The sequence below is a fragment of the Talpa occidentalis genome, unplaced genomic scaffold (genome assembly GCF_014898055.3).
Source record: "Talpa occidentalis isolate TD23 unplaced genomic scaffold, MPIMG_talOcc4v2.1 talOcc4.10, whole genome shotgun sequence".
In the NCBI taxonomy this organism is placed as follows: domain Eukaryota; kingdom Metazoa; phylum Chordata; class Mammalia; order Eulipotyphla; family Talpidae; genus Talpa; species Talpa occidentalis.
Window position 1 is genome coordinate 32,649,370 of NW_023600993.1, and position 22,040 is coordinate 32,671,409.

The window sequence follows — 22,040 nt, forward strand, 5'->3', positions numbered from 1 at the left end:
CACGAAAGAGAGGAGCTGGACCTGGGAAAATTGGAAGGAAAGTTTCCACTGCACAGGTATTTGGTCAGACACATGCTTTCAGTATAAAATTCTGGAAAAGATGAAGTTTTATAAGGAATGGGATCCAACAGCATTTCTCACTTTATTTCTTGTCAAGAGGACAGCAGGGTACTACAAAAACAGATGAAATTGGCCAATCCACCTTCAGAAAGAAGACAGTTACTGCACCTGGGTAAGGACTGAGAGCACTGAGGCCTGAGGCGCCCTCGTGGAGGCCGGGCTATCTTCTGGGGTTCTACCCACTCAAGAAGGCACAGACTTCCAGAAGCTCTGTGGAACACAATAAGGCAGCAGACTCAGAAACTGATTTCTTTTTTAAAAGTCAATAGATCAATGGAGGAAGATGCTAACAGACTCTCCTCTGCTTTTCCCCCACTAAGTAAGGGCTTGCCACACTCACATTGCACCAGCCCCTCCCCTGGCAGCTGTGAGTCACTCATTCATTCACAAATACTTGCTAAGCCCTGCTTTGTGTGATCACTGTACTAAGAGTCTATCATATATCCACAGACATGTATATATCTGTAGGTATGCATATATATATACACACACATAACATGTGTATGTGTACATGTGTTATATATACACGTATAAGTTTGTGTACACACAAAACATTTCATTTTCATGAATAAAATGGATCACTTTCTAAAATCTCCAAGGCTGTCACTATTGGCTTATTGAAATTTAACATATTATCTATTCCTTTATTCTATTCTCTAATTCTTTGGCCTCATCAAAAATTTTGCAATGTCCTGCGGTATACAGCTTTATACTGCTTCGCAATTTTGTTTGGTCTTTCTACTTTCACCTGCACCCCTGGAGCTTTCTCAGGGATGCCACCCATGCTCCAACCACTTACGGGAGGTAGAACATTGTCTCAGATTAGCGACGGCTGTGACATAGTCTTGCCCCAAATACTTCTCATATGTTGTTTTGCCTTGGAGTCTGGCCAGACACTCTGTGTTGTCGTTGAACAAAAGGTTTTTGGTTTCAGACTGGAATAAACAAAACTTGCCCGGGCAGTCACGTCCGTTCCTTCCAAAACGAGCCTGTGTCAAAGGGGTCAACAGTGAGCGGCCAAGGCTAACAGGAGAGATTATAGCTAGGGGAAGCCGTGGAGGTTCCTTTCACCCAAGATCAGCTCTTGGAAAGCTGTGAGCTCTGGAGTCGCTCACTGCCCCCCCTCCCCCAGTTTTATTGAGAAATAATTGACATACCTCACTGGACAAGTTTAAGGCATTTGAGCATTATGATTTCATTTTTATATGTTGTAAAATGATTGCTACAATTGGTTCAGTTAATACCCATCTTCTCATACAAGCACAAGAAAAAGGCAAGAAAATTCCCCACGAGACAAGAACTCTTAGGACTTGCTCCCTTTAGAGCTTGCCAACGTATCACACAGCAGGGCTAACTACAGTCATCGCCCATACATTATATCGCAAGTATCCTTTCTTCTTAATCTGTGGTTTCCTCCCTTTAGAACTTCTTATGGGTGTCTAGGCAACAGCTGAGGAGTTTTGAGATCTGTCCTCAAAGTTGATCACCTTCAAATATTCTAAAGACCAGCTCTCCCAGACAGGCCGGCTGTGTTAGGAATCTTCTCTGCCACTCACCAGGTCACTGCTTTGGGCAGGTCGCCTAGCCTGCCTTAGCCCAGTTCCTCCTCCATACCCAGGGCGAGTTGTGAGAATCAGCCACCTCAATGACAGCAGACTTCTTACAGGCCCGGTAAGTGTGCAGGGTGAGGGCTCCTTAAAAGTCAGCTATGGTGCCTCCACCCCAGGGAATAATAAAGCACACTTTGAAGCACACCTGGAGATATGATGTTTTAATGTAAAGAAAGTTCTAATAGAGAGTCACAGACACTAAAGAAATTGTAGGATTTCCTTCAAACCACATAAATAACCTCAAATCTTCAGTTCTGAGTTTATTGTTGGTGGACATTCAAATGCAGATTATATACAACACTGCTTAGTTGGCCCCTGCTCAGGAAACACCCCCAGGGTAAACCACTCCCTACCTACCTAGACTTTGTGGGAGGATGGGTCACTCCTTTCCCTCTGCTGCAGAGCAAAAAGGGGGGACAAGGAGAGTAGCATCTCTGAGGCTGGCCTGACAGCACATGCCCAGAGGCAGAAGGTAAGTAAGTCAGTCCCACAAAGCCCAGTGCCAGAAGCCTCTGCTTCCCCACTGAGACTGTGGGATAGCCCCACGGCATGAAGCAGATACTGCATCCGCCAGTTTCTAGCAGAGACTAGAGAGAAAGGCTCTGGATGTGCTGATTCACCTAGCTCAGGGTCGCCCCATCACAGAGAAGCCCTTGAGTTAAGAAAGAGCCGGAGGCGCTGGTGGCCCATACCTGTTGCTGGAGCAGCACCTTCTCCACCAGCTCTGCCTTCTCTCTCCGAGATATCACAGCATGATTTGGGGCGACGGCCAGATGACAGTTCTGCGCCTCCGTCACAGGCTTCCGGGACCCATCAAGGCACAGCAGCTCAAAGTCTTCTAGCTTCAGAGCTTTAGCCCACGCTTCAGTGTTCTTTCCTGGAGAGAGAAAAAAGGTGACATCAGTTGTGGCTGCCGGGCTTGGTCAAAGGGTCCTTTCTGTGTCAATGTGCCCAGCCACTGGCCTCCTGAAGTGCCTACCCTGGGGCTGCAGTGATGTTACAGAGAAAAAGAAAGCTTCGCCCTGCACAAGCTACCCAAATCTCAAACATAGCAAACCTAACTGCTGTAGCCATACAATGGCGTATTTCTCAGCAATAAAAGAAGGGAAATTATTAACAGCAACTATTATAGTGTTTGCAGCGTTTTTATCATACAGTAGATTCCATCCATCACTATACTTTTCTAACTGAGTTGTCCTCCATGCCAGTACCTTTTTAATGTTGTCTGTCTTCTATGCTATTCCTGTAAGTCTGCTATTAAAATACATTAAGCTATTAAAAAAGAAGTACTACTATGTGCTGTCACATGTAGGGACCTTGAAAACATGATATTAAGTGAAAGAAGCTGACACAAAAGACCAGGTTTTGTAGGATTCCACTTATGTGAAATGTCCATAGGCAAATCTATGGAGACAGAAAGGGGACTGATGGTCCCCAGCTCCGGGGGACCAGGAAAGTGACTGCTCAATAGGCCCAGGGTTTCTTTATGGGGCATGTGAACATTCTAGAATTGGATTGTTAGTGGTAGCACAGCTCTGTAAATGTAAAATGACTTGTACACTGGGAGTGGGTGGATATCATGTGACTTGTATCTCAATAAGGCTATTAAATTTTTAATTTTTTTTAAAAAGAAAGCCTCCACTTGTGCCATATTTTCCATGGGTTCCAAAAAAAGAAAGAGCTGGCTTATGTTCATGAAGAAATGGTTTTCTCCTTCCTTTTGTACTCAAATACCCTTAGTGTAACCAGAAAAAAGACAGGAACTTCTACGTATAGTTAATGTGGATATTTTAGCTAATTCCAATAAAATAGTTTAAAATGCCAGAGAAGCTGACAATTGAATTTACACTTAGGTTAAGAATTCATAAATTTGAAGTGTAATTATGTGCATGTCTGTGCATGTGCAAAATTAGAGGTTCTCTGTTCAGGTCCCTGCCTGTCTGTCCTGTCCTCTCCCCTGAAGAAAACACTCCATTTTTTCTCTTGGCTTCGTGCATTTGATACTGTGATAATTCCAGATTCATGTATCTGGTCTTAGTCTCCCAAGGGTCCTGAGAAGGCAGGAGGAGCAGTTGTTACTGCAGATTCACTAAAGGAGCAAGGCAGAAAGTTGAGGGAGTTCTTTCTCCAGGGACCAAAGGGCAAGTCAGCTGCTGAGAAGGGTGGGGAGGTGGAGCGGGGACTATGGAGAGAGGAGGTTCGGAAGGTAGCAAAGGCTAAGAGTCTAACTCCATAACAATTATCTTCATCTGGAGATCAGAAGACAGGGTGATTACTCAAATGTGGGCTGGAAGGTGATCAGCTGTCATCTGCATCTGCCTGGGATTTTCTCCCTGTTAACTTCCAAGGCATTTCCAGACTAAGGCTCACATAGAGCTCAACGAAGTCCCATGCCCCTTGCTTAAAGGGGAAATACTTGTTTGCATTTGTTGAATTGTTGAAGTGTCATTCCACTCAGTTTCCCACAGGCAAGTACAGACTAATGATGTGCATGTCTGGTTGGCTAGACAGAGCCAGGAAGACATCTGCTGCTTGGGGTGCGTGTGTGTATGTGCGTGCGTGCGCACGTGCGTGTGCACTTGTGTGTGAGAGAGACAGAGAGAGAAAATTCCATCTCAAAATCTAAGTGATACCTGCTAGACTTAACCATGTTGCAAGTTGAGGTGAAGAATTTGGGGATTAACTTAATCCTAACAGTGAAAAAGGTTCTAATAGTTTCCTAATGGCAAATCTGAACGCTAGGACACATAGTAATGCCAGACTCTGCTCTGGAGAAAGGAAGCCGCTTCACCTACCATCGGTGTTATCCAACACGGTGCTGTCTTTCACGAATGCAACATCGCCAGCATTGCTAACCAGGCACCTACAGTGTTCCAGAAAATAAACATGGTCAGAGAAGAAAAGCTATTAGAGGTTTCATAAATATTTGTAATATACATTCCGAACCTGAAACACAGAAGTAAACATGGAAAAGACACAGACAAATATTTCCAGGAACTTATGAATAAAAAAGCAGATTGAACACACACAAACATGTATATATACCTCCTCTCCTTCTAAACTCAATGCAATGACATTAATGAGATACTTTTCTAAATCCATAAGCCCCAGGGTGGTAGCGGGGAGAAGATAATAAAGAATAATGACAACGTTTGGAATTTAGAAAGCAAATGGGTAAACAGGAATGAACTCAGCAGAACAAAGAAAACTGCAGTGGAAGGTGGAAGTGGGCAAGTGCAAAAGAAAGCAGATGCGTGGTGCAGAACTCCAGAAATTCTTAAGAGAAGTCCCAGCGCAGCACCTCTGAAAGTGGCTGAGAATGAGAATAGAGCCAACACAGGCTGCGGTTTTTTCCCAAAGATTTATTTATTCATGGAAGAACCGGGGTGCAGGCCAGAGGTGTGGGGGAGTGAGAGGATTCACCAGAGACAGAGTGGGGAGCAGAACAGGCAGACAGGATGCAGTTCAGATGCCCTCCCAGCATGTGCAGGTGGAAGCCTGGCCCCCTCACACACACACCCCCCTGACAGAAGACTGAACACGGGTTCATGGAGATGCGGGATCTGAACACCACAGACTAGGGAACCACACACAGCTGAAGGCCGAGGCCCAGGACTGAAAACAGAGAATGGAGTGAAAATCCAACCTAGACGTTTAAATCATAGCCCCTCCACCCTCCCCTCCCACTCAGCCTCCCAAGAATCAGAGAGGAGGAGCCACTTCTCTGGAGAAAGTGACTGACCCAAGCAAAATGCTGTGGCTGCTCTATGCTGAGATAATGCAAACCAAGTGCCCTGAGAGGCTCACACTAGGCAAGATGAGACAACTGTTAGGGAACAGTCAGCTCTGCTGCGTCACTCCTAAATAAGGACAAACAGCCAGAGACCCTTGGACGTTTAGAGAAACTTCTCGCTCTTACCTGAAAGGTATGTAACTTTGGGTTCAAATTTGTGCGATGTCAATGTCCTCAGAACTAAATAGCCCCATTTAGCTCTTCAATTCCATCCCCCACTAGATTTTTCTCTAATTACTCCTTATTACTTCATCAGTTATTCTGTGCTCCAAGAATGTGTGTGTGTGCGTGTGTGTCTGGGTGTGTGTGTACTTAATCAAGCATTTTTGCTTGTTTTTCATGGGAGAATTTGTCACAATAGGTAATGCTGCCATTTCTCAGATATGGGAATCCTGCCAAACATTTCCCAGAGAAAATGTTTTCCAACCAAACTATCCAGTCAAACTATAAATTATTTCAAAGGTAGAATAAAGTTGTTTTCTGACTTAAATACTCGAAAAACAGCCACTCTTACGCCCCATTTCTCAAGATGTTCCAATAAAACCAAGAAAGCAAATGATAGGGAATCCAAGAAAGAGGCAATTTAACATGAAATAAGACAAAGGGGAATCCCGGAATGATAGTTAAGTGAATCCCAGGACCACAGACAAGCAGCTGGAGAGCACCAATTCTAAGTGGCAGGAGGAAGTGGGTATTCCGGAGCAACGTTCCCAGGGAAACGCTCCTGAGAGAAACCACACGCATTCTGTTTGCTGGGTATTGTTTCATTTACTCTGCTGCTATGGAGTCTTGAGATGAATTAGGGGAATTCATGATATTTTTTTTGAAAGCACAGAAAATTAAATGAAACATAAAATGTTAAACATGAAGAGTTAAACCAAAGAAATAAGAAAAATACATGTTCATAATAATGTAGCACTGAAGATGACATCATCTTTTTTGGATAATACGAAAAGGGGAATTTAGTGGGTAGAAAAGCACATGAGCAGTAGGAGAGGCTAGATCTTCCATAATAAAAAATCAGGACAAAGCAGCTGACTATTGTTAGTATAATGACAATAAGTTCACAGATGTGACTAGGACTTCTGCTTTCAACTTTCGATTTGAGCAAAAATTGAAAGAGTTTTCTTCTAGTATAAATAGAAATAGTAAAGTGTTAGTGTTTCCAGTAAAATAATACCTTGTCACAGATTTGGAGGGAAATAAAAACACTACTTGATTACTTTGGATTCTCATCAGATGTGTCTTTTCAATATTTCTGATGGAATCATATCACAGTTCTTCTGTTTGCAAATCCATAGTCCCTTCAAGATATTTTTTGTACATTCACAAAATATTTTTATGAATCATTAGGAGGGTAGTAAATTTTACTTCTGTTTTATCTATCCCATCATCACTGGAGCAAAGGCTACTGAATTTCTACTAAAAATTTCAAAGGCCACTGTCCTGTCTTTCTCAAGTACATGACGCCATCTGCTGGTCAAATATATTCTTGGTGAATGGAGAAAAACGCCTCAAACATCTCAAACACCCCAATAGTACTAATAGTACTGCTGAGAAGCAACAGCTAAAATGTAGTTCTAAAATGTGGCTTGTGGATAATTACTGTGAATCACAAAGTAGTTATAACTGTTGAATTCTAGAAACTTATTTTTAGATTTATGTTTCACTTCACTAGTGAAGAATAACCCTGTAATGTAGCGTTCTCTGCCATTTCTGGTGCCAACATCAAAGAGAAAAATGAAAATAAGACACAGTGATGACGGGGATTGGGGGAGAGGGTGGTGGCAATGGACGAGAGAATTCTTCCCCATAAAACAGAACTATGGAAAGAACTTGAGATACCATATCCTCTACCCATCTGATTTTGAAGATGAAGATATTGAGGCCTTCTAAGACTGACTTTGGCTCCAGGCCACAGGGAGGAGTCTGGCAGAGTTGGGGTCAGACAGCCCCAGTGTCAGCTATCACTTCCTGTGGTGGTGGCGGTGAGGAAGGAGCCCTCACTGGTATGGCCCTTCAGCAGACCCTCCCCCCAGGATGCCTCCTGACCCTGCTGTGACAGGCCACCCTGGGCCCTTAGAAATGCAGCACCAAGATCCTGGAGGATGAGGGACCAGGTAGAGCTGGGTCTCGGCACTCACCTGAAAGCCCCGGTGTAGCCCTGGTATCTCTCGCTGCTGTTGGCCGCACACTTGTGCTTCCTCTGATCATCGCCAATACACAGGGCACAGAGATTAGAACTCGGATCAGCACCAGGAGCACAGCTTTGACTAAAGAACTGATCTGCAAAGAAGAAACGTGGGAAGTCAACCGTTTCTGAGTCGACACAAGAAGTCTTCACCAAACGGGAAGTTGGTTTCAGTTTCTTACATTGACCAGGACAGAGAGAACACAGTCACCATCTCAGGTTGTGACAGTTTCCATCACCCTGCGACCCCCCAGAGACCGGAAATCAGACTGTAGGCAATGACAGGAAGGTGAACCAGGGCTGGGAAGGATCAATGGCTGCGCAGCCATGGCAGGGACCCAAGCGATGGCTTTGATGGCCTGGTGGTGGCTGCTACACCAGGATCTGATTCCCCCTTTACCTCAGTGCCCTGCTTTTTACCTGGGCACCAGGTCACTTAGAATAAAGACTAGTCTTGTCAGATGCCCTGTGGCTAGTCTAGCCATGTGAAACAGGAGCAAGAACGCTGGGTGCCAGCAACTTGAAAACACCCTTAAAAGATAGTTGTCACATGTCTTGCTCCTTCTTCCCTTCCTTCATTCTGCATGTGGAGTGCAGAAGCAGGGACTAGACCTCCGGTTGTGACTGAGGCTATGAGGGGCCCTCTGGCTCAGAAGCCACATTTGTCAGAGGAGCCAGATGTGTGAAACCTCAGTCCCTACACCATGTTGTCATATAGTAGTTCTGGACCATCCACCTGTGGATTGCACATGCAAATATCTGCCTTGTTTAAGCCTCTACTGTGTGAGAGTTTCTGTCCTTGAAGCTGAAGCTAATTTGAACTGACCCATCATGTGATTTATCCCACTAAGGAGTTAACATGGATCAAGATAGGTTAAGAAGAGAGGAAATAATGATGACAAGAAAGCCCTGCCCCAATGAGCAAGTGGCAAACATTGTCAGATTTGTGCAGCCCTGGCTCTGGAGGCACCACACCAGGTGCCAACCTCTGGCAGGGTCTGGGGAGCTTCCCACTGGTATCCTGTCAGTTTCTCTACAGCTCAGAACAGCCATGGGGACTGCAGAGTGAGAGCAGTTGGCTTATAAGATCTGCATGAAGGCCTGTCTCACTCTTGGGGCCACCAGCACAAAAGGTCAGCCATAAGTGTGCCAGACATCTCCATGCCACCAGGCCTCCTGCAGGTAGGGCATGGCTTATGCTGACCAAGGTGAACAAGGGGTATAGAGGGAAAGATGACTCCAGTTGAGCCAGGACTTTTGAGGTCTTAGTGGCTTTCCTTTGCAGTGTGGAGTTAAGAAGTCAGTTCATTTACTAAGTCCATGACTTAGTAATAGAAGTAACTGTCATGAGGCAGACGGAAGCCTTTTCCTAAATTAGGAAGCCTGAACCTATGAGCCACTTAGACCTGGATCTGCTTAGATGCAGGGAAGCAGATGGACATTCAGTTTTTTCACCTTGGAGTGTGTGGTTAGGATGTGGGCCACACTAATCCTGCAAGCCCCTGACCCCCCCACCATAGGGTTCCACAGCACAACACCCCTTATCCCCAGAGCTGCCCACCCACAGCACCCCTGGACTCCTTACCAAATTTGCAGGAGCCTGTCTGGTTGAAGATCAGGCCCATGGGGATGTTCCAACCTGCGGTCCTTCCCAAAGCAGTGTGACAGGACTTCTTGCCTCTCAGAGAATTCCAGGTGAGGCCAACATTTGATTTCCTGACAGCTGCCACGCCAAGATACCCTTGGATGACAGAAGAGCAAGTCTTAACCCCGGGGCACCTGGCATATGGACTGAAGTGCAGCTGTCTGCAACCCGGTCAAAATAGGCCATGCAGTATCGCCAGCCAGGAATCCCCCAGAGAAGCGGAAGTTGTCACTTATAGAAGCAACACTTTAGTTGCTACTATAGGTTGAGGTGTAAGAAATACACCTTAAAAATAGGAAGAAAAGCTGATCCTTTAAATGATTGCAGGGGCCTACCCCTGACTGCAACTGTCACTGAGTTATAAACCAACTATTTATTTACAGGATACTGAAGCAACAATCACTGAGTACTTAGCATGACCAACAGTGCATAAACCACCAAACTGCAAAATGCACTGGGCAACAAGAGCATTGGGTTTGGCACAGAGATCAGGGTTCAGGGCAGGTGGTATCTGCTACAGCATCACCTATGGTTATGGAGTGGGGGCACCGTTGGACACTCTGACCTCTGATTTCTTGTCCATATGAGACCTTCCCCAGGAGGAACTCTGTGAAAGTTCTCTGCCAAGTATGAAAGTCAACATAAACACTAACTAGTATGACTCACTATGAATTATGTGCATTTCAAAGGGACTTGGGTCTTCTATGCTTGTATCTCTTTCTATGAATTTTTCAGTTTCCCACCACTTCCTTCTCCTGCAACAAGAACTTACCCTTAAGCCTGAAAGTGACCAACTTACCTTCATCTGGTTTCTGCACACAATCTGAGTTTCTTTTATTGGACTCTGAAAAAGAAAAGCAAAAGGTTATTAATTATTCAGATTTATTAAGAAGTCACAAATGTTTAAAGTTCAACAACACAGAGAATCGGAAGACCACCAGGCATTTCCGTGCAGCAGACATGCATACATGTGTTCACCACAGATGTGGACACAGAGGTTCACGGAAGCACTTGTCACCAGAGCCACCAACTGGAAATTACCCAGGTGTCCATCCACAGCTGAACGCATAAATAATTACAGTCATATCCCACCACAGGATAGTATACAAGGAGACTGAATGATCCACAAATACACTCTTACATGGATGAATAGTAAAAATCATGCAGAACAAGAGATATTAAAAATGCACATACTCTACAACTCCTTATATACAAGTTCAAAAACAGTCTCAGTCAAGAGAGATATTGCTGGAGTAAGGGGGCTGTGACAGGAGATCACAAGGAGACTTGGGGGACATGCTGTGCCTTGACCTGGGTACTGTATAAGGGCATGTGCCAGTTTGTCACGAAACTGTACACCATGCACGCTTTTCTGCATATATATTATACTTGACTAAAATCATTTTTAAAAATAAGGTGGCTCAGTGGTTCAGCGCTGGGTTGCGAAGCTGCCTCCAGCCTCTACAGCACCGGTTCGATCCCCAGCCACCAGCAAGGGTCCCAAATGGTGTGTAGACCTCTCCTGCCGCCCGCTGCTCTCCTCAGCAGTGTATTTCTTTTCTTTTTTTAATTTAAATTTTATTTTTATATTTCCCATACAATTAAAACCCCCATATTTTTACCCCAAGCCCTCCTTTCCCCGCCCTCCACCCCCCATAGAGTGTCTCTTGTTCATAGTTATTTGTTGATTTTGATACTTTCTTTCTTATAGTTATTCTTTATCCTGGTCCCTTATTTAAGTTTTCTAGATTCCTGCTATGTTCACTGAGCATGATCCCTTCCAGCGCCATCCATGTTGCTGCAAATTGCATGTGTTTATCTTTTTTGAATGCTGAGTAATATTCCATGGTGTATATATGTACCACATCTTCTTGATCCAGTCATCTATTTTTGGGCATTTGGGTTGTTTCCAAAGCTTAGCTATTGTAAACAGTGCTGCTATAAACATAGGGGTGCAGGTGCTCTTTGGAATTGATGTTTCTGTGTCCTTTGGGTAAATACCTAGGAGTGGAGTTGCTGGATCATATGGAAGCTCTATGTTTAGTAGGTCCAGAAATCTCCACACAGCTCTCCATAGTGGTTGGACCAGTTTGCACTCCCACCAACAGTGCAGGAGAGTTCCTTTTTCTCCACACCCTCGCCAACATTTGTTGTTGCTAGTTTTTTTAATATGTGCCCTTCTCACTGGTGTGAGATGGTATCTCATGGTAGTTTTGATTTGCATTTCCCTGATGACAAGTGATGTTGAACATTTTTTCATATGCCTGTTGGCCATTTGCATTTCCTCTTCAGAGAAGTTTCTTTTTAGCTCTTCTGCCCATTTTTTGACTGGATTATTTTCTTTGTTTTTGTTGAGTCTCATCAGCTCTTTGTAAATTTTTGTGATCAGTCCTTTATCATTAGTGTTGTGTGCAAAAATTTTCTCCCAGTCAGTGGGGTTTCTCTTTGTTTTTGTTTTTGTCTGTTTTGCTGTGCAGAAGCTCTTTAATTTGATGTAGCTATTGATCTTTTGCCTTCACTATCACTTCAGCAGTGTATTTCATCATTCTGCCTGTTCTGTTCCCCGCTCTGGCTCTGGTGAATTCTCTCACCCTCCTGCGCTTTTGACTGTACCCAGTGCTTGTATAAATAAATAAATCTTAAAAAAAATCAAATAAAAATAAGTTGGGGCCTCCCTGGTGGCACAAGGATAATGCAACCTATGAAGGTATCCACAGCCACTGCAGCATGAGTTCCATCCCCGGCCAGGGAGCTACCCACACGGTGCAGCAGACCTCTCCTGATTCGCCCACTGCTCCCCTCAGCAGTGTATTTCCGCCGATCTGCCTGTTCTGTTCCCCACTCTGTCTCTGGTGAATCCTCTCACCCCCCCCACACACACACACGTCTGGCCTAGTTCTTGTATGCATAAACAAATAAATATTTTTAAAAAATAAAAATAAATTGAGGAAACCAACCTGTGTTTTGTCAGTTCTCGACATGATAAGCTGTATGGGTTAAACAGCCCCTTTCACTTGGAATTCCCCCTGGCTCTCCAGTTTGAATGCGTCTGTCCTCCACAGCCAAACCAACCTAAACTGGTCTGATCTCTTCTGAATGTGTCTGTCCAGCCACCTTACTGTCACCACCTGGACCCATCCAGTGGGGCTACTCCCCCCTCCCCCTCCCCCAGAGAATAAACCAGAGAGGACACTCCCCACCCCACCCCCACCCCACTTACTTCGGTTCTCTGCCAGGACAGGCACCAAACCACACTTGCCAGCAATGTAGATATACCCTCCATCCAAGCTCATGGCGTCAGCTTCTCCTTTCTGCAAAGACAAACCAAATCACCAACAAGAAGTGAGGCTGTTTCCTGTCCCACCTGTCTCTCAGAAAATGACCTTATGTCAAGTGTCCCAGAAGCAGCAGGGAGAGGGGTTGTTTGAACTGAGCACCCAAAGTAAAAGTCTGCACTATTAACTCTATCCACCAGCTACATGTCTTCCATGCTGTCACCTCCATTGGGAAGATCAGTCCCAAGCTGCCCTCACTTTCTGTCCTCTGATTAAAACCTTTCTATACTCCTAGCACTCCTGGGATGCCCACCTGAGCCAAGCTCACTGAAAGTAGACAGAAACCCAGGCCTCACCTCGGCTCAGCTCACTGGCACTCAAAGGGCTACACCAAGGTGGTTTAACCACTGAGCAGAAATAATCCACTCAACCTACCACAGACCCACACTCCAAAAATGGAATATGGATTCATCAAGATGTAAATTTTCCTCTTTGGTCCAGTAATAAACTCTACAACTATATTTAAAATAATTGGACATGTGGATGATGATTTCTATTCAAGGGTGCTCATCATAGGGCTATTGGCAATAGCAAAATAAATGGATAAGGCAGAATGCAGTCATGACCAAACTGAGCCACACCCACGTAAAAACTCCCTGACATTGTTAAAGTATTTTTCAAAGACTATATATTCATTTTGGAAAATGACCCTCATAGCCTGTTAAACAAGGACTTCAAACCTGCATAACAAGCAGATGCACAGACGTGCTGAGAAAATGGGAAGTTATCAGAACGTTAACTGTGGCGTCTCTGCTTGAGATCATAAATGGTTTTTATTATTTTATAACCTACTTTTCTATATTTTCCAAGTGACCTGCCATAATCATCAGTAGGAGTGGACAGCTGGCAAGATGCAGGGGTGTGTGTGTGTGTGTGTGTGTGTGTGTGTGTGTGTGTGCACATGTGTGCTTGAAACAGAAAGCTGTGCCTGTTTGCACACTATACTCTGACACTGCACACTATACTCTGACACTGCACACTGAACAGTGTTTGCACACTGCACTGGCCTGGAGCTCCTCCCGGGCATCCCTGCCTGGCCTTGGGGGCAGTGCCTCTTTGCTCCCCATCACTTTCTGAGGAACCAGGTGCCCCACGGAGAGGTGGCGCAGGGCCCCAGCGCAGGCAGCACCTACCAGCACCAGGGTGATGCAGTCCTCGGGGGTGGGGGCTGAGGCGCAGGCCACACTGCCGTCGCTCAGGCTGCTCCACTGCGTGCACTTGCGCAGCTCATTGCTGCCCACGGCGCACCACACCACCTGCTCATGCTGCAGCTGCTGTTCTGCTCAGAGGGACACAGCCAATCGGCAGGTGCCCTGGGCCTAGCAAGGGACACCAAAGCCCACCGACCTGCCTGGAGCCCGGATCCCCGAGAATACCCTTCCAGCTCACACCCTCCTTCCAACCAGACAGGAAGCCCTTCCTCCTGGTGAGAGCTGGCCCCTGTGCCCCTCCCCTTCGGCACTCAGCTTTCCAAACCCATTCAGGTGGAGGAATCTTCCCACTTTGCTTCTCACTCCCCTTCCTTTGGAGATGTGGCTTCTAATCCACAGCAGTCCTTATTGTAATGACTTGCCCAATATCTCTGTCCCACAGGATAAAAATTTCAGGGCACAGAGACAGTGGCAGCCCCAAAAGATGGCCTAGGGGACCTGGAACCCAACTCTGACCACACTGGAGTCCACAGCCACCATAACTACATGGTAGCTCCCAGCCCACCCAGAGGCCTCCCCAGCAGAGGATGAGACACAGCTGAGCTGGCCTGCCTCGGCATCCCCATTTAAGTCCAACCCCCGGGGCCCGGGGCGACAGTCCAGCAGGCCTCAGGTGCATCCCAGGAGGGCCCGGTGCTCTTGATCCCAGTCTATATTTCTCACTTCATATGGGGCAAATGGATTTTTCTGTCCAGGCTGATGTGCAGAGGACATGTGACAGATTTCATCGGGAGCCAGCCCGCTGGTTTGGAGACACTCCCACAGGTTACAAGGCCCGGCCCTTGGCACCTGCACCCACCTAGCACCTTGAAGACCTCCAGTGGTGAGAGACGGAGCAGTGCAGCTGGGGGAGGAGGAAGGTGCTCCCAGGAGGAGTCCCCTCTCTCTCCCCCCACCTAGCTACCCCACAACCCTGGTCCTCACTCACTTTCTCTCAGGTTCCGCATGGCGGTGAGGAAGCTGAAGCCAAGGTACAGTGCAGAATCTATCTTTGAGGGGATCTTCAAAAACCCGAGGGCAGAATCTTTGAACAGCAGGTCCTTCTGCCCAGGAGGGGAGCCAAAGAGTGTGAACGCCGGAGACTTGCCTTTTCCAAACCTCTCCTAGTGAAGGAAAATAGAATTATGGTGTCAGTGGTAAGTAGGGAGGAAACATAACAACAGTGTTGAAAAGGATTTGGAAGATCAGGAGGATTCCCCCTGCGGAGGGGCCCAGCTGCCCCTGCATGCAGCTCAGCTATGGCTGATTCTTTAGGAAATGGCCACGCTCCAAACACCTCCAAGTCCTGAGACTATGGCAGCCTCGTCCCCCTGCCTCTGCTCCAGCCCTTGAGGCACTGTCGGTTGGAAACGCTAAAGGCTTCCTTGCCCTGCTGTCCACCCTCCTCGGCGAGCAGTTTGCCAGGCTCTCAACCCGGCGCAGTGAGGCCACAGGAGGACTTCAGCAGCAGCAGAAGTTAGGGAGGGAAACTCCCCCACCCGAAATCCAAGCAGCTGGGGAAGAATGGGGATACCTGTGCGTTCTGGAGAAGCTCCCAGATCAGGTCGTCCCTGCCGTTGCTACTTCGGGCCACAACCGTGTGCTCCGGGACCCGGGCCAGGTGGCAGTCCTTGTACGCGTGCACTGGCTTCCGGGTGCTGTCCGGGCAGAGCAGCTCGTACTGGTCCCAGTCAACGCTGTCTGGCGGGCTCTCTGGGGGTTAAGGCGATGGGGGGGTGCCCAGATGAGCTACTGCAAGCACTCATCCTAAGCTATATTCCCCTTTCCCCACAGCACGGGAGCAAGAAGAGACATCTGGCACAGCCAACAAAACTGGGGCTCAGAAAGGCAGTGAACTGCTCCAGAACATGCAGAAAGGTGAAGACAAATCCCAGAAAGCCTGGGGTCAGCCCAGTGTCCTGCTGACTGGATAGCATGGACTGCCCTGGCTGTGTCGCCGTTGCTGCCTGGGCAATCAAGGAGGTTGGGTCTGCACCTGTCTGTTTCCAAGGCAAACCCGCCTCAAAATGGGTGTATGTGGTGGGTCTGTCCCCCTTGGCCCTGGGTGCAAGATGTTCAAATATCCTGCAAGTGTGCTTCGGTGTGTGGTCGTTCAGGGACATTCTCCAGCAGGACAGCAGGAGGGCACACCCGCGCATGAGCCATGCAGGTGTCTGAAGTCATGGAGAGGAAAGGACAGCACGACCTAGACCATCCCTGGGGTGACAGGCGTATAAAATCTCATGGACACCTTCCACGGAGCACCCTCAACTGCTGGAACCACTCGACTAGCGTGTGTACAACATGGATAAATCTGTAAAACAAATGCCAAGTGAGAAACCTTGACAGCAGCACGGCTGCTAGAGCTCAGTAAAACGCCCGTGAGCTTAAAAACACACACATCACTTACATTGTGCGAGACCATACACGTGAAAAAGCATAACATAAAAGCTGTTCTATAGGGAACCTTGCTATAGTGTGTCAAGAACTGACAAATCATATTAGCTCAGTATACAGAATTATGGTAAAATAAAACAAAAGGAGGCAGAACCCATGGCTCTTCTCCCTGTTCTTACCAAACAGTATCCTCTCATTGACAAAAGCCACTTCTCCAGCCCCGTCTTTCAGACACCTATGAAAAGAGAAAGCCCCAGAAGCTCAGCATGGTGCCTCCTGTGCCTCCTGTGGAACAAGGCCTGGCATGCGTCTCCTGTGGTCATCTGCTCCGTCCCCAGGGGTATGGACTCTGAGGGTTCCCCCAACTGGGAAGGTGACGGGGCGCCCTCCTGGAGTTCCTGAGGGAGAGCACAGGTGCTGGCCAGAACCCTGTCACTCCACTCCAGGATGATAGGACGAAATGTTGGGGTTTTTTTTTTTTCTATGTAAAAATGTTGAAACAGAGTATAAAAGTTCATATCCTTGGCTGTGTGGTTCCTTCTTTGAAGGCCGCTTGGGGAACACTGAGGAGGCCTCCTGCAAACACGCCTGTGCCCAGGGGGCAGATGACAGCAGAGAAACCCAGGGGGGCACAAAGGCAAAGCAGATAAGAGATCCTCTGGGGAGCTGGGGGAGCCACAGCTGAGTGACTGGTTATCAGGCTTGCACAGGGGTGAGGGGCACAGCAGAGGCCGAGGGAGCTGGAGAGGACACGCCTGGACAAGTCAGCAACCTCTTTGGACTCAGTTTCTCCATCTGCGCAGCACAGAACTAGCCTCCTCTGCCAACCCTAATAGCAGGCTGAGCTGTATTTGGGACCCAAGAAAAGACCTGCTGGTCTGAGGACATGTGGCTCTTGAGCCACTGGGGAGAAGAGGAAAGACAGTCTCACTCACTTGAAGGCACCCAAATCGCCAAAGTAGGGTTCCCTGGAAGAGCAGGCACATTTATCCGCCGCTGTCCCTGCACACAGGCGACACAGGCTGGGGTAGTGGTTTCCATCCGCACAGGGGACACAACTAGCGGAGAAGAACTTAGCCGCAGCTGTTGAACAGAGAGAAGTGGACTGAGCATGAGCCAGCCCCCAGCACAGCCAGTTCACCTCTGCCATGGCTTCCCGTGAGCAGACCCTGTCCTCCACCCCTCTTGGTGAGGTTGGGCACTCAGAGAGATGGTGGGACCAGACTCAGCAGCCCCCTTCCAAGGCTGCTGATGCAGTAGACCTGCCAGTGCTCAGCTTCACCCCACCTTGGGTTTGCCCCGGCTGCCTATGTGGTCTCCAAGTGGCTTGTGTATGCAACTAGAGAAGAGACCCCTGCCTGAGGTCACCCACAATCCACCCACCATGATCTTACCTCCCTGAAGCGGCTCAGGTGGTCCTGCCCAGTCCAGGAATGGACGAAGTACCCCCATAGGGATATTCCAGCCAGTGGTGCTGCCAGTGCCCGCGAGGCAGGACTTCACGCCTCGCAGCTGGTTGAGCTGGAAGCTGCTGTCCTTCTTCACTACGGCCAAGGCATAACTGTAGATTTGGGGCTCTGCAAAGAGGGAGAGGGAATTGAAAGCCATTAACCTGGACCAGAGGGAGGAAAACCGCCCACCCTCGCCTGGTGGGAAGGGGACCCCAACACTGGCTTTCGTGGTGAACAGCCCAGAACATGCTATTTGCCCACACATGTGGGCACACACATGTCCTCCCCCAGTGGGTCAGCACCTGCCCAGAGGTCCCAGTGACTCGGTTCCCTCAAAGTGTGATGCTGTCCAAGGTCCCAATGACCAGACTCACCCACACTAACTACACAGAGACCCAGGGCCAAGGCCACGCCAGCTTCCAGTCCCCAGGGAGAACTTACTTGCTCTGGTTTGGCAGAACTCAGCCACAACAGGGTGCAGGTTGTAGGGGGCCAGGCCAGCCTCAAACACCAAATTACCATCAAGGGCCACGGCATCTGCCTTGTTTGCCTGAAAGCAAAGAGGCCACACGGGCTTCAGGAGAAAACCTGCTAAAACCTAGCAAGTGAGATTTCAGGACATGGGAAGGCTCCATGGCTGGAAGACCCATCGCGTCCACTTCTGTCCATGAAGCGGTCCCGGCTGAGGTCCCTCTTTTTGGGCGACAGGCACTGCCCAACTGCTTTCACTCCTGGGTTGGCACACTGCCTCTTTGTCACGTGCCTCCTGGCATTGTCAGCCCACCCATGTGCCCTTCACAGTCATTTATATTAAAAGTTATTTATTCTGAATTCTTTTTCCCCTGTATTTATTTCTTTTAGCTTCTTTTTATTGAATAGCAATGATATCTATTAAGAATGAACCATGTTCATCCTTTGGGGCATGTAACATCTCCCGTGCTCTGATCTGCGGTGTGGCACAGACCACACTTTGTGGACTGCTTTATTCATTGACAATAGCCTGCATGTTCTTACTTCTGTAGAGCCTTTACTGAATTTACTGACTGCATAATATTTTATTATAATGTAATTGCTCCATAGTCATTAAATAATTCCTCAAATGTTCAGCACTTTTTTGCTATTAAAATTACTCTCATAGATGGCTTTGTCCTCATAGCTTTTTTCCTTCTGATGACCTGTTGCCTGGGGACAAGAGGCTGGATCCAAGTCCATCTATTTCCATGGGAACCTCACCTAGAAAGGGGTCATGTCCCAGAGAATAAGCCAGACAATAAGCATGTTTATCATCCTGCCCCTGGCTGTGTTGTCACTCTGCTTTCCAGAAGATTCCTAATGTCAATTTAGAATGTCAATAGCCAAGACAGATAGATAAATAGATAGATGGATGGATAGATAGATAGATAGATAGATAGATAGATAGATAGATAGATAGATAGTAGAATGCCAACAGCCATAAGGATCAGGTTCACTGTAGAATCACCAGCAGGACAGCCTTTCATTTTATTATAACTTAAGAAAATGCAAGTGCTGGGGCCTCCCTGGTGGTGCAGGCGGTTGAGCACAGCGCTGTGAAGATGTCCATAGCCTCTGCAATGCCGGTTCGATCCCCACCGGCCTTGGAGCAACCCACAAGGCAAGGCAGACCTCTCCTGTCTCTCCCGCTGCTCCCCTCAGCAGTGTATTTCGTCAGTCTGCCTGTTCTGTTCCCCGCTCTGTCTCTGGTGAATCCTCTCACCCTCTCACACATCTGGCCTGTACCCCAGTTCTTATATAAATAAAATAAATCTTTGAAAAAGAAAAAAGAAAGAAAATGCAAATGCTGACAAACTATTTAGGCTTGTATTTCTCTTATTATTAAGAACATTTCACAATAATTTTTATTAATTATAAATTCCCTCTGGCTATATACTCTGTTCTTGTCATTTTTCTGATATGATCTCACAATTCTTACCAATTTGAAGTAGTTCTTCGTAGAGTGGGTGTCGTAATCATTGTCAGAACAGGCACATACTCACTCTGGTGCTTTCTAGATTTTCTGTTTAAATGTTTTTAATGACTATGAATTAAATTTTTATATCATAAATATTGTCAGTTTACCTCAGGAATTGGCCCATTGTTTAAAAGCTAAGAGATTTCCCACCACAGTTCTGCAAATCAACTAGTCCCCTATTGTTTTTCAATAACACTTTTTTATGCTAACCATTTAATCTATCTCGACTTTACTTAGAGACATGGTATGTAGTAACTTGAAGTAGGGGTTCTTGTTAAGAAGGCAAATTTTGTGACCTCATTTGCACTTATTCCAGTTGAATGGATTAAATAGGACCTAGGAATTTGCATTTTAAGTCAGCAGGAAATGCTGGTGCTATCTGTCCAAAATAATGGCCTAAAACATTGATGAAACTGGACATTTTCCTCTAAGTAATGTTATGATGACCCTTGACATTATGAGAAACTCCTAAACAAGTTAACCAGCCTATGCTATGTCAAGTACACACAACTATGGCACTGGGCAGGTGTACAGAACATATTTGTTGGGTGAATGAGAAAAAACTATTTCAGGATACCATATATCTTAAAAAACAAAAGAAATCTGAAGTCATCCACAGGTCATGATATCTGTCTTTCTCTCTCTCCCCCTCCTCCCCCCAAATTTTTTTTTCAGTGCCCACTGTCCTGGCAGGCCCTGCCCTACCAATGTGAGGTGATGACAATGACCAGCTGAGCTTATTTCTCCTAGGGTCTGGAGATAATGATCTTCTGAAGGTCAGAGTAACCTTGACTTTAACTAATGCTACCTATTCATCAATTTTTGCACAGTTGTTATTAACAATTTTTTGTGAGATCCCAGTTTCCCCTTAGAGTGTTAATTTCTGCTTTCAAAACAGTACTACGTCCTATCAGAGAGAGCTGTCCCCAACTTACAGGTGCCCAGGGAGACAAGCAGAGGGAGTAGGGAAGGTCACATTGTCTGCGTCACTCCATCCCTTTCCCTTGCATTCCATTTTGTCCCACCCAACATGTGGCACTGACTTACCGCAATGGCCTGGATACATTCAAGGTGGGAGGTTCTCTTTATACAGGTGACGGAGGGGCGACCTACTTTTTTCATATTTCTCTGGAATTTAGCACATTTTGCTGCCTCTGGGTATGAAATGGTGCACCACCGAACATTTTTCTTAGGAGCAGCCATACACAGTCCTGGGAGAAAGAGACCAAGAGTAAGGGCTCAACTACTAACTACTGTCCATGTTTGCTCCTCTCCATTCTGTGGCTAAGTCAGGCCACTCTCCGCAATGATGCGTCTGTTGGCCTAATGAGCACTTAGTGTTGGCCACAAGGCTGGGATTCTCAATAAACTAGAAGACAATCAGTCTTTGGATTCCTTCCCTTCCTACACTGACACATTTCTTACCCTAAAAAATGATGATGACCGCTCGTATTGTAACAGGGTGGTCCCCAGGAAAGGGGGAGGTTCCCTGCCCCACCCAAGGGAGGGTGGAGCTGAGCAGGAAGAGGAGAAGCTGCAGAAGAGACTGAGGAAGGAAGCAGGATGGAGCCAGGAGACCTGGAGGACGCACATGGAGCGTAGAGACACGTGAAGAAACTGCGCTTGTCTTTTGGTCGTGGACTGGGTGACACAGATGTGGGTGAGACCCGTGGGGTGGTGACAATGGCAGCTTTTATCTTGATGTTGATTTTGCTCTTTTCCTTCCGGGCTTGTCCAGTTGTTTGTGACCCTTTTCTGTGGGTCCCCACTGGAGGATGCTTTGGACTTGTGGCAGGCCTTGGGGCCTTGCTCTGGGCCAATCCCATTTGGATGGACTTTTACCCACGAGGGGATGGGTAACTTTGGGTGCTTGATCTAGAAACTAGACTCTTTGCCTTACCTGTATTGTTTCCTAGTTTAATTAAAGTTCCTTCCCATTAAAGTCTCCTATGTTTTGTGTTGATGCGGCGGATGGCAGAACCCATTTAGAATAGGCAGGTTTGCGGGGTTTGGGCTGCCCCTCTCCCTGTCCTATAACAGTATTAGCTGATGGAGTTCTCCATCTACTTTCTCCATCCACTTAAACCTTGGAGGAAAGCAATTTTTCTCCTGGTTTCTTGATGTGAAAATTGGGTCTTAAGGAGCCGGTGTGAAGGATTGTTTAGCAGTGACAAAGTCCTGCCTAGAATCCAGGTCTTTCTAGATTGTCGTGTCAACTGGCACTACCCCAGAAAGAAAGTGATTTCTGAAAAAGATACTAAGGTAATCCACTGACAGAAAAGATAGTCCGTTAGCAAATGGAGCCAGCACAATTAGAT

General features: G+C 46.9%; 1 protein-coding gene across 1 annotated transcript; it reads right to left on the reverse strand.

The window, feature by feature from the left end:
* Positions 1 to 124: 124 nt before the first annotated feature.
* Positions 125 to 20,937, reverse strand: LTF (lactotransferrin). The gene is made up of 16 exons (XM_037527806.2): positions 20,770 to 20,937; positions 18,174 to 18,282; positions 17,676 to 17,858; positions 17,217 to 17,364; positions 16,461 to 16,516; positions 15,419 to 15,597; positions 14,834 to 15,008; positions 13,828 to 13,973; positions 12,580 to 12,670; positions 10,159 to 10,203; positions 9,300 to 9,455; positions 7,668 to 7,809; positions 4,526 to 4,593; positions 2,423 to 2,607; positions 920 to 1,109; positions 125 to 330 (listed from the first exon to the last, which is right to left on the reverse strand). The coding sequence occupies exons 1-16, from the start codon at positions 20,923 to 20,925 to the stop codon at positions 296 to 298; spliced, it is 2,064 nt and encodes a 687-aa protein (XP_037383703.1). The 5' UTR covers positions 20,926 to 20,937; the 3' UTR covers positions 125 to 295.
* Between the last annotated feature and the right edge of the window lie 1,103 nt (positions 20,938 to 22,040).